This window comes from Ammospiza caudacuta, chromosome 11 (genome assembly GCF_027887145.1).
Source record: "Ammospiza caudacuta isolate bAmmCau1 chromosome 11, bAmmCau1.pri, whole genome shotgun sequence".
In the NCBI taxonomy this organism is placed as follows: Eukaryota; Metazoa; Chordata; class Aves; order Passeriformes; family Passerellidae; genus Ammospiza; species Ammospiza caudacuta.
This window is the reverse complement of record NC_080603.1, coordinates 9,006,036-9,023,837: the sequence shown is the minus strand read 5'-3', so window position 1 is coordinate 9,023,837 and position 17,802 is coordinate 9,006,036. Positions and strand designations below refer to the sequence as shown.

The 17,802-nt window shown below is 43.3% G+C and overlaps 1 protein-coding gene across 1 annotated transcript; it reads right to left on the bottom strand.

The window, feature by feature from the left end:
- Positions 1-652: 652 nt before the first annotated feature.
- SAG (S-antigen visual arrestin) lies at positions 653-16,795 on the bottom strand. Its single transcript, XM_058812027.1, has 16 exons — positions 16,675-16,795; positions 15,319-15,486; positions 14,698-14,758; positions 14,567-14,611; positions 14,099-14,292; positions 13,331-13,390; positions 12,174-12,241; positions 11,854-11,989; positions 11,457-11,541; positions 10,533-10,605; positions 9,373-9,510; positions 9,005-9,082; positions 8,069-8,092; positions 7,586-7,650; positions 2,291-2,300; positions 653-1,647 (listed from the first exon to the last, which is right to left on the bottom strand). Exons 2-16 carry the CDS (start codon positions 15,415-15,417, stop codon positions 1,554-1,556), a joined length of 1,230 nt encoding a protein of 409 aa, XP_058668010.1. The 5' UTR covers positions 15,418-15,486; positions 16,675-16,795; the 3' UTR covers positions 653-1,553.
- Between the last annotated feature and the right edge of the window lie 1,007 nt (positions 16,796-17,802).

The following is a 17,802-nucleotide window of genomic DNA, read 5'->3' as shown; positions in this document are numbered from 1 at the left end:
ATTTCTTCAACCTTACTGTATCTTCTATGTGTTCTCGAGCCACCAACAAATTAGTAATAAAAATACCAGGGAAAATCCCCAGACATCCAGGTGCAAATGCCCGACCCTCCCCCAAAGCTGAAATCACACAGAAATTATCCTGATCACAAACACCTGGAACTGGCCGGGTTCTTTAGCAGCAAAGCACCCAGTGCAGAGCATACATTGTGCCTCTTGCAATTCAAGCCGAGGTGAGACACCTGTGACTAATGGACAGCACTGAGGAACAGGTGTGTTAGCGGAAAGCACTGATGGAACTCTGAAGTCAGCTGTGGTCTTAATTAACTGCTTCCAGCATCTTAATCAAGAGCAGTTTACAGAAGCAAACAGATATAAGTGTGAAGGTTTTAATTCTATTTTCCAGAGTGTAGGGTGGGTAACGTAAGTCTATATTAATAAATATGGGCCCTGCATTCAGACTTTCCAGGGAAATTTAAACCAGGGACACTGAAAAGCAGATTTAAAGCAAAAATGAGAAAAACAAAACACCAGTTGTTTTACACGCAAAATGTAATTAGCTGATGCAACTCACTTCAGCAAAAACTTACATGAGATTCAGGAAAATATGTGACATTTACACAGATAATGAGAATATCCAGATGAACAAGAAAAAACAAAGTTTGCAGAATGCAATCTCATTTCTTAGAGCATAAACCAACTGCTGGCAGATGGATGTTGGGAAAGGCTCCTCAGGGAAGGCTGCGCCATAATTTCCTCCTTAATTTTCCTACCTTCTTTTGAAGCAGTTGCCTACAGGAAACTAGATTCAATACAGACTCTGTCTGGACTTGTACTTCTGTTTGGCATTCTATATAGGGAGCTTTAAGCAATTCATTGACAGTGCACATTTATCTCATCTTTAATAAGCTGGTTATTAAGCATATTGCTAGAAAGCTAATACTGTTTATCAGCATTGTCTGTGCTGTGGGAGACAACCTGTGAGACATTTAATGGTACAGAAAGTGAATGTAAAAGCCACATGGGGAGAGTGCAAGCACTGAAAAAACTCACTGGCTGAATTTGGTAAAGCATCAACGCAAAAGCAACCAAAAGGAAATAAAATGAGTTTTGCACAGTCTGCTGAGAAACTTTGATGAATCACCCATGGCTGCAAGCCAACCTTCCAGGCTAGGATTTCATTCACTGGCACTTCAAAGTCACAGACTCTGACACTGAGTAAGTCCAGGCAGGCTGCATAAACCCTCATTTAAGCTCTCACCAGTGATGAAAGCAACCAACCTTTTTATTAGGCAGCCCTGAAAGCAGAAGTCATGATATGGCAGATGTCCTGTCATCCTCTGGTAGCTTGAGTAAGAAGCAGGTGTTGTGTTTGCCCCATTCAAGGTGAATCTTGTAACAAGCAATAGAGACTCCTAATGTCATGTCCACTGACCTCAGGGCTGACCCTGGAGGACCATGTATGAACTGAGAACATGCAGATTACTAGAAACTTAGGTCCTACATTTGTAATTGAAGCCAGACAACACAGCTCCTTTGTCAGCCTGTTCTTTTAATCACTCATCAGTTGAGGGTGAATTCTTGTCCTCTTCATCAGGTGTATTCTTTAGCTTCTGACGAGCAAACTCCTCAAATACAAGCTCTGCTTCGCTGTAATGAAAGAAACACAGGTCTTTCAAAATGATGCTACTCTATTTTTACACCAGCAGACTGTAGGCAACACATAGGATGAAGAAGAGAAGCCCACAACAGACTGGTAATGTTTCCTTTGTCTCAAAGTGATTTGCATCACATTCCCACAGGCACCATCTTCACTGGTGCTATTCTAGCTAAAATGAAAAGCAGTTTATTGAGCAAGTCAAGGCACAAACTGAGGATGCTTTTCATCTGAACTGAATCGTGTCCATTCCAGATACATATTTATCAGCTAGTTGAACAGCCTAGAGCTTGCAAGGGGCTTTGTCCAGGAATAAAATGTAAAACATTTCACCCTTATTCCTTCTATACTAAAATAGAGACACATGGTCAAACCTAATAAGTTCCTTACACTTCCAGCTATAAAGCACAAACACATCCCTCCTGGGTGTGTTTGTGCTGTTAGGCAAAACACAATCTCTTAATCTAGCTTCACATGGCCAGTCACTGCTGATTAACTCAGAGCAGTCATTTGTCAGGCCACAGTAACTTGCTCACTTTGAATTTTAAGCTGGGGATTTCTGCACAGTTTTGAGGAGTTTAAAAAAGAGTCAATGCACAAGTGTAGCTAGAATGTGAAGTACTAAAAGAAACTTACCCATCCTTCCCTGCAGTCACAAGCATGCAGCAAAAGAGGAAAAGAGACACACTGGGTAGTCAGTACAGCAGATGGCTAAAACACTTGCAAAGTGTTTAATGCAAAAAACTTATAGACTGACAAGTCAGAGCAGTGACAAGAGCAGGATTTGCAGCAGTACAAGTAGAATTCCAGAAAGTCTCAAAATGTGCATAACTACACCTGATGAGGCAAATCTTGATCTCCCAAATGGAAAAGCATTCCAGCAATGCTGCTCAAGCTATCTGAAGGGCTGAGGAAGAAAGACAGATTTTCTCATCTACATTTGCTCATGGTCACAGCTGCAGGAGACATCTGTGCACACACTTGGACTCTGAGCTGACAGTGCTTGCATGACATGATGTCAGCTTTAGTTGCTCTATCACTGTGATTGAAGAAGTCAGCTTAGACTTAGATGAGAAGACAATGCTTTTGTTCAATAAACATGAAGGCATTAAAATTAGAGGTCAAAGTACAGAAACACCTCAGGGATCTCTCATCAGATGGGTTAAGGCTTTTGGAGCAACATTCCTGATTTCATATTGCCCTAAAAATGGTTTCAAGACTTTTGGCATTTGTGTTTCTTTAGTGGGATCTTTCCTAACCACACTATAACAAATCCTGCTTACTAGCAGAACTCCTTGAAAGTTGTTTCAGCACAGCCTAAAATAAACAGAAGACTGTATTTGCAGGGATTTTATTGTTCTCACAGTTATTTTAGGAAGGCATAGTCACTTAACTGGCTTACTTCTCATGGCTTTGGGTCAGGGAGCCAAGCACCCTTGTTCTACAGAAGCAAAAATCTGGGGCACTTCAGTGACTGGATAACTCACTACCTGGAGACTGCCCATCCACAACACACCACACACTGCTAGAAAAGTCAGCATTAAAAGTGTGCCAAAGGGGGCCACTCCAGCCAAAATGCCTCAAAGGATGGCTCATGTAAAGACACTCCTGATGGAATCCCTCCAGACCAAGACAGAAGCCAAGATGAAGTCTGGAAAGTCTCAGGGCATGTATGCTTGATTGACATGGATTTAAAATGAAACATTTAGAACTTCTAAAATTTCCAACATATAAAGCATCATTCTCATTCCATTTTTTCTCCTTTAGTCGGCTCTCCTTCCCCTCTTGGAGGCACTTTCATTACTATGGGAACAGTGATATCAGTGATGTGGGTGAAGCTGAGCAAGATCCCCACCAGTGATCTGAAACTGATTTTACAAAATGGAGTGAGGGGGAAATAGCTATTGTTTCAATTTGGCACAGACTTAACTGTCAGGTAAATGATTACTGAGTCAATACACAGATAGTGTGGCAGCAGAGTAGTGCTTGTAATGTACCTCAGATGGAAGATTACATTCAAAAATGCACCACTGCACCTTCAGGCTGCAACACTAACTCCAACATGCTCCAATTGCATGCTAGCAGAAGTTAGACCCACTCCAGAGTTTCCTGGCTGTCCTGTGGCTTATTTAATATTATAATACTGAAAAATTCTCAGAAAATGGGTAACTTTTACTTTTTTAATTAGCATTCCAGCAATTGTTTTGAGGGTTGGGATAGGAGGGGATTGATGAGGGTCCAGAATACCATCGTCCTCTCAGGGGAGGGTTTTCTGGAAGCTTTTATTATGCAGCCACAGAAATTATTCCATATAGTTCAAGTCATAACATGTGGCAATTTTCAGTATAAACTTTCATTTAATCTCTCTTAACTTGATGGGGGAGAAAAGAAAAAGAGATTGGATTTTGTTATTTTCCAAGACATTCAATGCTTTAAAATGTCCTAATTTCTGAAAGTCACAATACCAAAACAGGGAAAGTATTGCTTTATTTCACTGTTAGAGGGATAAAGCATTCCTGGGTTTTTTGAAAACAGCCCTTTTGTGCAAGTTTAATCAGGGAGCAGATAAATGACCATTTGTTGAACAACAGCCAAAACAAAGGCCAGTGTCCAAGACATAAGCCCACAAAACATCAAACATCAGAAGATTGGCAGGAAAACCCCAGACCAAAGAATTCATGCTGAGACCACAGCCTTGAGGAAAACTCAGCAGGAACTTCTGAGCTAACTGCTGACCAGGAAAGGTTGGAAGCATGAAGAGACATAGCCCAGTTTGAATCTATCTTTAAAAGAAACAGATCCTTACACATTTTTTGTCAACAGGCGGAACAGACAGACTGCCAATGTGACAGGAGCTGCTTTGCCTAAAAATAACCACATGTGAACCACATGGGTCCAAAAACAGTCACAAAACCAGCACACATGAAACATGCAAATCCTGGCCTAGCAGAAGATTAAGAGAAGGAAGTGATAAACACAGGGAGGCAAAGGCAGCAAGCTGCTTTTTTTCTGTCTCCTGCAGGCACAGGGAAGAAAGATCAAGCAATCTGCAATGGCCATGCACTGTGGCAGACCTGCTGTTTACTGAGTGATGAATGCTTCAGAGCTTGCTCACAGACAGCTAGAGAGGGCAAAGCCATCTGCTGTGAAACAGAGCACACAGCACTTGCTCACACTTGCCCTAGCTTGGCCCTGAAAATATTGCCTCATGTTCTTGGGAAGCTCTTATGTCTCTGAGGTTCCCTGTGCTCCAGTCAGCCCTGCATGATTAAATGCATTGATGCTACACGTTAGTTCTGCCATAAATCACCTTGGCTAGAGAAAAGGATATTCCCCACTGCAAAATAAATCACAATGTGTGGCATTTTTTAATCCCACTCCAGCTTTAACTCCATAAGATGGTTGCTCTGACTTCTTTCTGTTCTTCCAGCTGTGCCTTAAGACAGTCAAGTGAGCAGGAAGGTGCAGTAGGCAAATTGGTCACTACTGGCTCATCAATAAAAACAAAAGGGAATGGAAAAAGAAGATAAGGAGTGATCTCAAAACTTCCTGTGCATGCACCTCTGCCTACACTCACTGCAGAGGTTCTGAACAAGCCAACAAAGAAAAATTCCATCTTTTGGGACCTCTGAGATTCCAAACACTGTTTGTTGAAGCTCCATCTCTACAATTAAGCCTGGGTTTGCTTGATTCCAAATTAGATGGCATTTCACTAATGAAACACATTATGTTTCTCAGAGTTCCTGAGCTAAAGTGGTAGAAGAAAAAATTAAAAAGCCTGAACTCACAACTGGGAAAAGTGATAAAGCACAGTGCATGGAAAACTACCAACCAATAAAGCTGAAAAGTGTTTCAGTTTACCAGCTTCATATGTGAGACTGTTTTATTCCCTGTAATAAACTCAGACACCACATTCCAGCACAGTTTTCAAGTCAGCTATTCAGGCTTCAGAGGAATTCTCTGTTGTGTTAGAGTATCTGTTTTTAAGAGAAAGCATTTACTTCCTGTGTTAACCATTTGCAGAGCTTTCCCATGGGAGAGCTCCTGAAATTACCTGCATTTTTTTCAGTTTATAAAAAACCTCGTATTTCCATCTGTAAAAAATGCAAGGAACATAGCTGACACTTCTGACAGCAGGCTTCTAGAAGACTTTGATGTAGCAAACAACATGTGGGCTGTGCCTCTGGTAAGAGGATGTGCTGGGGGAAGTGATCTGAGAAATGTTGCAGGTCTCCCTTTTCCTGGTAAAGTCTCTGCCCACATCCTTTTGAGTGTACTGTATAAAGGAGTACATCATCCCTCCTTTGAAATTATCTTAGAAGGGAGAATTGCCTGACTTCCATTTTTCCTCATATTACAAATGCTTCTGCCAAAAGTATAAAGTAATAAAAAGGGGTTGTTGGCATTTTTAACACCAAAAAAGCAATGCAAAAATTCACACCATTCTAAAAATGTAAAACTCCTTACAATTGCCTAAACCTTTGGATGAGCCTTGTTAGAAGCTTCCAAGCTTTCCTTGGTGTCCATGAAAGCTCCTGAGCTGCCCAGAGGCACTAGATGGCCCTCACCAGCCACACTCCTGGGATCACCAGTGCCATCCCACCCTCCACCACTTCTGTGCCAAGAGAATGTGCTGGCACTGCTCACAGCAGGGGCTTTCCCAGGGAAAATGAGTTTCCTGTAGTGCAACTGTTAGAGGAGAGATAAAAGCTACCTTTGCCCACTCCAGCACATCCATAATTAGCTGGGAATCAGGCTGATTCCCAGCCAGAGCATCTGAGTGTGGAGTGGATCACCAGCTCTCTTCTCATTGCTCACACTTGATTCCTCCAACAGCTTCACACAGTAAGGACTCAAGTCACCCCTTTCTAATGCTTCCAGTATAGACCAAAGCATTTATCTCAGGATAACTCTTCTCAAAGGTTCCACTGTCACTTTCATGTGAAAGTTTCATGTTCTTAGAAACAGCACTTTAGGTCAGTTTGGGCACAAAGAGAAAATGAAAGAAAGAAAAACGAGCACAAAAGCAGCCATGGCTTTTGTTTGAAGCCCACTGAACTTTGTCTCAGTATAGAGAGTAGGACAAAATGGCTCATCTGTAAAAGCCCCAGCAGGAAAGGGCTGGCCTGTCTGGTGGTCAGGAGAGACTTCAGATGCTGTACAGGAGCTTCTGATTTAATGTGAGCACCTTGCAATCTCTGGTGCTCACCATTGGTGAACTGAGCCAGCCAGGTCTGAGGAAGTGGGAGCATGGTCTGACAGCCTCTGGCATCTCATCCCAAGCCCAAGATGCCTGGGTAAGGCTTGCTCCTCACACTGTTACAGAGGTCCCTCACTTCCACACAGAGACCTAACACTGAAGAGATGTTGCTTTTGGATAACTACTGAACAAGAAGGCCACATCACAGACACCATGGCAAATGCCACATCAAGTAACAGGGACTCAAGAATCATCAGTGGTTTTATCATTTCTTCACTTTGCTTAAAAGTATTTGGCTTTGTACAATGCTGATGAATGTTAGGTATTTTCTGTGTCAGATTTTTTATTTTTTGCTTATACTGCAATCTGGCTGGGAATTGCTGACAGATTCATATGGGATCTTTTGCACTGCAGTCATAAGATTTAACTGTGCAGAGCTTCCTAAAACCCCTGTTCTCTGAGCTGTGATTCCATACATGAAAGATGAAAGGGAACATGACTCTTTTCCATTTTCTCCCATCTTTGCATCCCTGCTCTCTGTTATTTAGTGCCTGGAGGTTGCTACACACGCACACACACATATATAGACACACAACCACACAGAACAGTTCCATACTGGAGCCTTGTAGGCTCTGAAGGCTTCCTGTAGCACAAATCACTCTAAGCCTTACAATGGTGAGATGTCACCAGAGCCTGTTAATGAACAAAGGCAAAAACCAGGTGTAACTGACCTGCTGGGTTCTTTTCCTCAGGTTTGGGGTGCATGAGACGAAATGGCAGCTCTGTGCCCACTTCACTTTAGGGAGAAGAAAGAATGCATCAGATCCACAGCTCCACAAACATGCCTGGTTCAGCCTCCTTCCTTCTTAGACCAGCCTGAGCCCTCAGCTCCAGCTTCACCCATTCTTTCATATTTTTCTAATAATAATTTTCCTCTCAAAAAAATTTAGGCTCAAATTTCTCCATAAATATCCCAGGCATATTCACTTACATAGACTGGGTTTATTGTGTGCTGAATGTACTTGCATGTATATAAAATCAAAAGATATTTTTGTAATAGCTTCATTTTCACAGGAGAACCACAAACTACTTGCTTCTAACAGCTTAAGGGACAGTTGCTTTTTTAGGGAGGTGAGAACGGCAATAAATAAAGAGAATAAAGAGACGAACTAACAACTAGAACTGCACGATCTGAAAAGGAAGATGACATTTACCTGGAAGTGAGGTCTCCCAGTATGCTACAAAAGAAAAGAAGGAGAAAAACAAAGAATGTTTAATGTCTCTCTATTCTGGTGCTCCAACAAGTGCTGTTTAATTGGTGGACTACTGAAATAACTTTCCTCATGTACTGTTCTCTACTTGCACAAATTCAACTGAACTTGTTTCTAAAAAAGGTAGCCTTACTTTTTCATGTCATTCCCATGGACAAAGAGTTTAGTTTTTGAACTCCTGACCAAGTATTGGGTATGGCCCCTTTTCCAAGAGCCAAAAGGCAAGTGGATGACCACAGAAAGCAGCAGGTATTTTATCACAGATTAGACAAATCTTTGATGCATTTTTACAGTAGCATGAAGCATAGATAAATGAAATACAAAGGTAAATGGTGACTAGCATCAACTGAGAGTCACAATCCTGGTCCTTTTTTTGCACTGTATCCTGGATCTAACTCATGTTGATAACATCAGCTTTACCCAGAAACCCAGAAAGGTTCTGTACTGACTGAGTACAGAACCTGAGCTACAGTATTTATGACTCTCAGGCACATTCTGCTTCTCACCTTCTGCTCTGGGAGAACAGCCATGCCAACAGAAGAGGTTCACACCAAGTTTCTCCTCACTTCTCACAAAGTTTCAAAGCTAGGTTATAGCTTTGAAACAAAAATTGCGATGCAAACCAGAGGTTCCTACTTCAACCATGAAGTTATATGGTATCTAAGGAGAGTAACACAAACCATTTGGCTCAGGACAAGTGCTATGGAAAGGCCAAGACTGTTTTCCAGGCAATTTATGCTTTACAGGGAGCCTCATATCCTCTAACATGTGCCCTTTCTCTTGGGGTGGACTGTTCTGGTCTCTCCTCACCCATCAATGATAAACACATTCCCCTCCCTTAACTCCAGGCAGATGTAGCAAAAAGTGTGTTACACTTACCCTGGAACAGTGAGCTTCACTTTGATCTTGTAGGAAACCAGAATCCCCATCACTGTCTTGTCTATTCCATCCTTAATGCTGCCAGAGAAAACAGAGAGCAGGATGAGGTGGCACAGCAGTATAGCAACAACACACACCTGGAGCAAGAACAAGGGGAACACCCTGGAAGTGGCAGGCAAGCCTCAGGCACAGCCAATAACTCTCCAGATCTGTGGTCCCTGTTCACCCTGAAGGAAAATCGCAGCATTAGTAATGGTGCCATATGTATCCATCTGGGCACAACAAAGTCCTGAGGGAAGTGTCTCCTCCATGCTCCCCTCCTCTCTCTAACTCTCCTACTACCTGGAACCATTTAAAACTCCACTCACATGGTACTAGAAGCCAAGTTGGTGTCCTCATCCTTCAGTTTTCCATCCAGAGCTATTTCCCGTGTCTCCCGGTTATTTGCAAGCAAGGGCAGAACTGTCAGTGTCTTGGTCAGGCTACTGTTTGGCAGCACCTTTTCACTGAAAATAAGAAGGGAAGTGATACACTGGTTTGTTACACACCCAACTAGGAGAATTTCCAAACAGGTTACAAAGCTGCCCAAAAGGAGAGGAATTTATCTCTGCAAATTCAGTTGTCAACAATACAGATGTCCACCTCTAATCTAGTCAGCAAAATTCCCTTTCTAATCAACAGAGAAAAACAAGCACTTATAGAAAATGCCTAATTTCACATTAAAGCAGAAAAGTAGGTTAAAACCACAGAATAATGGAATGGCTTAGGCTGGAAAAGCCCTTTAAGATTATCAAGTTCAACCACTAACCCAACACTGCCAAGGCCACCAGTGAACCATGTCCCTAAGTGCCACATTGATTTTTCCTAATATCTAATCTACACCTCCCCGAGTGCCACACCCTCTGTGCTGCAAAGCTCTGAATTTGGACAAAATGAATCCTAGTTGAGAACACCAATACTGAATGGAAAACATGTCCCTAAGCTACAGAGCACAACACCAGACAAATATAAAGCACCTGGGTATGCCCCGCCCTCCTCACAGTGTGGGGTTCAGAGCTGCACTGCCAGTACAGTGAAGAGAAGCAAGTGGTTCTCCATAACATCTACAGACTCCAGGTTTCTGTGGGGTTTGTCAGGCCAGAAGAAATCAAATGAAATGCTCTTGCTCAAGCAAGAGTATCCATGACTCCAGTCAAACAGCAGCACCTTTCAGAAAAGTGTTGCATCTCTATTTAAAGATTCCCAGCAACTGGGAACCTTCTGCTGCCACCACTAAGTTTGTCCAGCAGGTAATTACTCTTCAAACCTCTTCTGCAACATCCCCATTTCCTGAAAAAACATGAGGATCTCTGCTGCTCTATGAAAGGGGACCAGCTGCATCTAAAGAGTATGAGTGGTGTGGCACACACAAGGTAAGAGGACAGAAAACTCTATCAGCAGGAGACTGACAGACTGTAAGTATGAGAACCTCTCATCACTGATGATGAGGGTAATTAAAAGGTGTGAAGGAGTAGGAGCATTCACTCACTGTGCTTCCTCAGCAGCCACCACTTTGGTGTAGAAGTCACTGGAGTACAGCACCACATTGGCCACCTGCTCCACTGAGGGAGAAAGAAGAAAGCAGACACTCAGGGGTGTGCATGCACCACAAACAACACAGTTGCCCCCACCCCAAGTCCCAGGAATGGGAAACATGGTGAAGAAAGCAGAAAACCCCATCCATTTAGAGCCTGAAGGGACCATCAGGACAGAAAGCCTGACTCGGACAGAGACCAACAGCACACCAATGGCCAAAGTCTGTCTTCCCTGAAAGGCACCTGGCCTTGATTTGGAGACAACAGAAGGAGCCTCAGCCATTTTGATCTCTCCCTGCCTTCTTTTCTCTTTCCCATCCTTTGTCTCTCAGACTGTGTTCTCCAGCTCTGCAGCTGGTGGGATGAAAACATGTAGTGTCACATATAAAACACTGGCACAGCAATGAAGCTCAGCCCCTGCCCTCAGCTTCCTCAGGAGCAATGACACTGTTGCTGGCAGAGTTTCTCACACTGCCAGAGGTTTCTGCAATGCCAGGCAAAGCTGTGTGTTATCTAGGCACATTCACAGTTAGCAGGAGCATCAGACTGACAGGAGCCCTTCCCACTGACCTCCCAATAAGGGTGCCTTTCCCCCACTTTTCCCACACCTGCACTGCTCACTGCAGGAGCCAGACCCCTTCTCTTTTTCTATAGGGGAAAATCTGGTGCCTGAAATTAGGACATACAAGTAACCACAGGAATCAGGAGAAAAGCTACAGCACTTCACTTGATGAATAGCAAAGAAACAGCAACAACACGGGGGAGGGACAAATTCCTGATATCCCCAACTGCCTTCTTAAACTGTTACAAGCACTAAATTCTGTCTCTCTTTCAGACCTATTGCACTCAAAGAATCCCAAGCAACAGTAAAAACATACCCTGGACTTTTATCTTCTTCACAGTTTTGTCTGTGTTGTTGTTGATGGTGACAGTGACTGGAATGGGCTCACCATGGTAGTATACCTAGAAGGAATGTGATGCTCAGAAATCCAGCCAGGAGACTTCTTCTGAGCCTTAACCCCTCTAGTTCCCCCAGATCACACCTCACAGTGGCCAGACAGGGGAAATGACCCCTCCCAGCGATTCATGACTCCTCTTTCAATGACTTCAAATGTGTTTGGCAGGGCTTCAACCACCCCTAGCAGTAGCCACTGACAGAAATGACATTCGAGCCCTTGAGTGCTGGGACAAGTCAGTCTCAGCTGAGAAAGCAGCAAATGCCCATTGGCCTGCAGGTACCACGATGCCCCCAGCCCCAGGGCAAACCCCCCTCACCTCTTTACTGAGGCAGGCTTTCATGTGCAGGGGCTTGTTGGACATGAAGAACTGCCAGGTGGTCTCTGCACAAGGCTGGGGTCCTGGCTTCTCCGGAGCATACTGCACCTTACGGATCAGCAGACGTGCAGAGTTCCTGGGAAGGAGCAGAGGACACCATGGTGACACCCAGTGCTTGGCAGAGGCAGGAGCTCTGCATTCCCATGTGCTTACACCCAGGAAGTCACTGACAAGGGGGCAAAGCTGAACAAACAACCCAGGTGCATCACTGGACCACCCATCCCCTTAAGGCAAAGCTGAAGAGAGACACATCCTGTTACCTCCTATGAATTCTCTCTTCCACATTTTCTGTTGAGAAAGCTTTCACCTCAAAGTCCACCCCACAAGTCTGCCAGACAGAGAAAGGACAGCTGTGAAATCAGGATCAGAAGACAGGAACATCTGCAGATGTTTCAGTATCTTTCTGCACACCAGAAACTGGCAGACTCCTGCCAGCTGCAAATTATTCTGGCCTCCCACCACTGTCACAGACATCCCTGACAACTGGTGTTGGCACATTCACCTGTTCTACAGTGCTTCTGATAAATGAGACTTAATCCCAGCCTCTGGGAGATGCCATCCCTTCTCCTGAAAGGCTTCCTGTGAGACCAGTGCTGGAAAGGTCACACCATAAGACTGCCCAGTGTGCTGCACTGCCTGGCCCACCCTAGGTTTCTGAACTGAATTTTGAGTTGGCTTTGTAATGCCAAAACCAGCATCTAAGGAGTGGAAGTGATCATGCCAAGCTAACCTTTGCTTTATCAGGTTTATAGCATCATGGGGCACCTGTGTGAGTCCCAGCTAATTCTCTACAGAGACATTTTTGCTAGAGTATCATTCCCTGGCATAAAACACAGGTTATCCCTTTTGCACTAGGTTCTACAACCCTCATCCCACTTTGCCTGGCTGATTGCCCAGTTCTGCTGTCCAGACAAGCATCTAGTCAAGTATAAAAGGAATATTTTTAACAGTATCAGAAATCCAGAACATATAATTATTTAGCAACTTTTACAACAGGTTTTTTGTTCTGTTTACTCATATGTACAAGCCAGGTCTTCTCTGCATTTAATTCAGGGCAGGTCTCAACACATGTTATTTATAGCAATCTGTGAGATTTTAGGCACTCGGTCTCTTTTTCTTTCATGTAGCCTCACAGCCACAATCATTTTATGTGCAGCCAAACCACAAATCATGTGATAGTCTTAAAGAAGCTACAACACTGCAGATTTTGTAGTCTTGCTGCTATTTGTTTGGATTCCCTTTCTTATTCTGAGAATTTCAACTCCAATTTGTGACACATAATTGTAGCCCTTAGTTCCTGACATTTGTAAAATCAGTATCACCTTCTCCTACTCTCAAGTTAAACAAATTCCCATGGGTTTTTTTCCCATCTGACTTTCCTTAACCCTTATAAGCACAAATGTCCCACTGGCCTCACCTTATCAACATCACGAGGTGCAGGCTGCAGACAGACTGAGCAAGGCAGGTAATCTGGAAACTGTGGGAGGAAGAAGAGGAAATGCCCCAAACCAATAGTACACAGATGTTTTAGGTAACATAGTGCTCACAAAAGCAGTCCTGAAGACAAGGGATCATTCATTGTAATGCTGTAACCCTTTGGAATTCTGGCTAGTATACTTGCCTTGTATGAACAAATCTCTTTCTTCCAAAAATAGTTTAAAAGTCAAGAAAAAAAAAAGTCCATGCACAATGTGAATCTTCCTCAGGAACATGAAGACAGACATATGAGTGACAGTACTGGAAGGATTTCCTGTTAGAATTTGGCAGTCAGCTGTCATTTGTCATCAGCTGTCAAAGACCTTTTCATCTCCTTATTTGATCCAAAGTTTTTAAAGGAAAAGGATTTGGCACTGGGGCAATGGTAAAAAATATTCCAGCTCCTCAGGAACAGGAAGGCAAGAATATATGGGCTGTTGCTAGCATAAAGCCATTGCAAATTCCCTTGCCTTTTTTAAGAAAGCACTTCTCACAGTGGTGTGATCACTGCTCAGTTAGATCTTCTTGCACTTTACCTCTCAGGATTGAAAGAAGTAAGAAAAACATTGGTAACACCATCTGTCACTCAAAATTGGAACTTGCAGAACATGAATTCACTATAAATTCCCATCTTCAGTTCATCACCAGGCCTCAGCAGCCTGGTAACTACAAACAAGAAGAGAATCAGAGGCTCTTCCGAAACACTTACTGTAAAGAAAAAGGGATAAGCATTTTTGCCCAGCTTCTTTAGCAGAGATTCCTGCAAGAGGGTGAGAGACTCTGGCTTGTCAGCAGGCGGGTACACCTGGACCCTGGAGAAGAAGAGGTCCCGGCGGAAGGCGAGGCCGATCACGTCGATGTCCTCCTGGCCGTAGCGGAACACGCACGTCAGCGACACAAACACTGGCAAGAAGCACAGCACAGGTGAAACAGGAAGCAGGAAAATGGTGGAGCCAGGCTGAGATGGGGACACCTTCTGCCTCAGGAAGACATGGGAACTCATTTCAACACTTGCATAACCCAGTGAGGACTCATCCCACGTGTAACAACAGACAACATTGATAAGAAGCCCATTTCACTGAGGCGGAGAGGTACATTTGTACCCTTCAAAGGTTCTACCTTAGCATCTCACTCAGAAAGACAATTTCTGAGAAATACATTGCATAAAACCTCAAACCTTTTTTCCCCTTGATAATAGCAGGATCCACCAATACAACACCATCTGAAAGAAAGGGGAAAAATGAAGATTAACATAGATAAAAGCAGGGTTGAGAGCAGGAAGAGCAGCACATAACCTCGTGGACTTACCTACAGGTTCTACATTCCCTATGTTGTCAATGTAGTCCCGCTTTCCCAGGTAGATGGTCAGCTGTGGGGACAGGATGACCACAGTTGAACAATAAAATGTTTGTGGTTGTTGAGGGAAGGGGGACACACATCACAGAGCTATAAATTTTGCAGAGATCAGAACAATTCCATTTTAAGTGGAATTTTTTTTTCCAGCAAACATGCCACCCCCACCAGACTCAACAGGATTATCCACCTGCAGGACATCAGAACTGAAGACCTGATCTAGACCAGCTCCCAAAAGTACAACACAAATACTTGTGCATGGAATAAAGAAGTGTAGATTTAAAGATTTTTGGTGCTGTCAGGTTGGAAAAACAATGAATCAGGTTTGTTTTGAACACTTATCAGTAGAAGTACAACCCAGGAGGAGAGTGAGGTAAGCTGCCTTGTCTTGTATTATAACACATGAAAAGTTTGCCCTAAAAACTGCTTACATCGTCTCCTCAAACTCAGTAGTAATACGGTCACGGTCCTTCTTCAGAACAAAATAAAGGGGGCAGGAAGGAGCTTTCTAATAAGTCTTCAGTCTGACTACAGGTAAAACTCAAACCTAAATAAGCCCATTATTACTGTACTCACAGCTTTGTCACGGGTGCTTTTTCTGAAGATAACTTGTTTTGGAGGAGAATCAGCATTCTTCCCACCAGTCCCAGTCTTTTGAGACTCAGGGCGGCTCATGGTGAAAGACAGGGATGTGACTCTGGGTGAATGAAGCTCTTCTGTCCCCAAATGTCCTGTGCCAGATGCCTGGGAAAAATAGGTGGATGAGATAAAAGCAGCAGGTAAAGCAGTGAACTCCTGGTGTTGTTTCAGACCCCCTCACACATCCAAATGGTGGCTCTGTCTAAAAGCTACCAAGGTGGTTTGTGTTGATAAGGAGTCAGGCCAATTCCCAAATAAGAACTCATCTGTGCTGTTGCATTTTCCTCAACCAGAACCCAGTGCAGCCCATTATGGGCAGAGCAGCAGTGGGCTCAAACCAGAATGCACCATAAGGATAGAACAGTCCAGCCACCTGCCCAGAAAGGCAACAATTATACTTAGAGGTAGGGAACAGCTTGCACCTGAGGGGTAGAAAACATAAGGAATAAAAAATATGGAATAAAAATTCTTCAGGAGGAGAAAAATAAGGAGGGAAAGAAAAGCGGTGGGGGGGGGGGGGGGGGGGGAAGAGAATGGGGGGGAAATAAGAGAAGCAGTGGAAAAAAGAAGGGAAGAAGAGAAAGGGCACAAGGGCACAAGAGATATCCAGAGAGAGAAGTGCAGAAAACCTAAGTGGTACAAAGCAGAGAGAGATTAACTTTTCATTCTGTTTTAAGACACAAAATAGCATCCAGTTAATGATCAGACAACAAATTTAAAATAAGGTGAAGCATTTCCCCAGTTAACAGAAGATTCAAGGTGGCTCTGGTAATCACCAATATGAATTGAATCACAGCATTACACACATTCACAGGGAAAAAGGCTTTTGGCAGCTTTTGGATGAGGATCCAGGAGCAACCTTAACCCTGTAAGATTATGAAGAAAAGGAGCAGCGTCAAGAAAGGATGATGCCACACAGGCACCATCCTGTCCTTACACTCCTCACCATCAGAGCTGTGTGAATGAGAGCACTGCTAGATAGACCCCAGCTCTGATGAGTATGACTGTCCTTGCAGTTTGCTCCAATTCTATTCCTCAGCTTGCTTTCCCATTTCAAAACTGCTTCGGGAGTAAAACAGTTTAGAGGGCCTATTTGCAGACAACAAACCATAGAAAAAATAAATACTTGGCTTCTTGGAAAGCTGAAAAATATCTAAGGCAGACATTAGAAACAGACCATACACATGTAAGCACTTCTATTTTCATTAAGTAGGTTTTTCAAGCCCAGATCAGTATTTGTTGCTGACTAGACATGCTGTAGACTCAAACACAACAGCAAATAACATCAAGTACCTTGCTGTGTTCAAAGTGGCACAGGAGCTTCCACAGACAGTGATGGGAACTTCTAAATTATTGAAGAAAGATGAATTTTCCAAGGCAGCTGTGTCCTATGCTTCTTTGCATCTAGCAGAGGGAATTACTGCCCTCTTCACAAGCAAGGAAGACAATTTGTAGGGGATTGGAAAGCTCGTCTCCAGTTGCGTCCATCCAGGATTTCAATAATTAATCCCTCTGCAAGAGCAAATATTGTACCTGGGCTGAGATTCAGCTGGGAAGTGGTTAAGTCAGCAACAACAAGGCATTAGCTAAGGACACTCAGCTAGTCAGTGAAGAGGTGTACAATGTCCTATTCACATGTTTTGCAAAGACTTATGAAGCACAGGCCAGCTACTGAAAGCAGTTTATTCTAAAGCTCTATCTCCTCCTTCCTAGGGCTGCAGGACATGCAGCCTAGTAAGAAACTGAACATACAAGAGCCATTTATGAAAAAGGGAGTTTATAAAACACTAAAATGCCATTTTGATGGCCTGTCAAACACTGAGAACAATGCACTATTCTCAGGATCACTAAGCAATTTATCTATTACTGCTTCACCAGCAGCCAACTGACATGCTGATGCAAAACAATAGACTGCTGGTTTGTACAATCTCCCCCTCAATTTACTTAAAAAACCACATCATCTGGGATTTAAGAAACACAGATATTTCAATTAACTTCAACTTTGCTGCTCCTTAATCTTCCAAGAGTAGCTTTCCCCACCCACCAGTGAATTTGGGCCTGGTATTTTGCACAACAGTATATGTTAACTTTTGGGTTGTGAGTTGTAGGAACAGCTGTAGCTTTCCTCTGGCTGCATCTGTTCATTTGATTAACAAAGATCACATGATATCCTGTCCACTTGCCAGCCTAAAAGCTCCCTCCAGCTCAAGCAAACTTGCAGTCACAGATCAAGCTTGCTTTTCACGATCAATCACTGACATTTGCCTGAATATAGTGGCCAGGGCTACAAAAATTACTCAAAAAAAAAAAAAAAATCAATGACAGAGCCAATGTTCCTCAGCTCTTTCAGGGTTCCAGCAACATTTTATTAACTGGAGGTGGATTATTTGGAGAGCCTAATCACTACTCTGTCTAATCAAC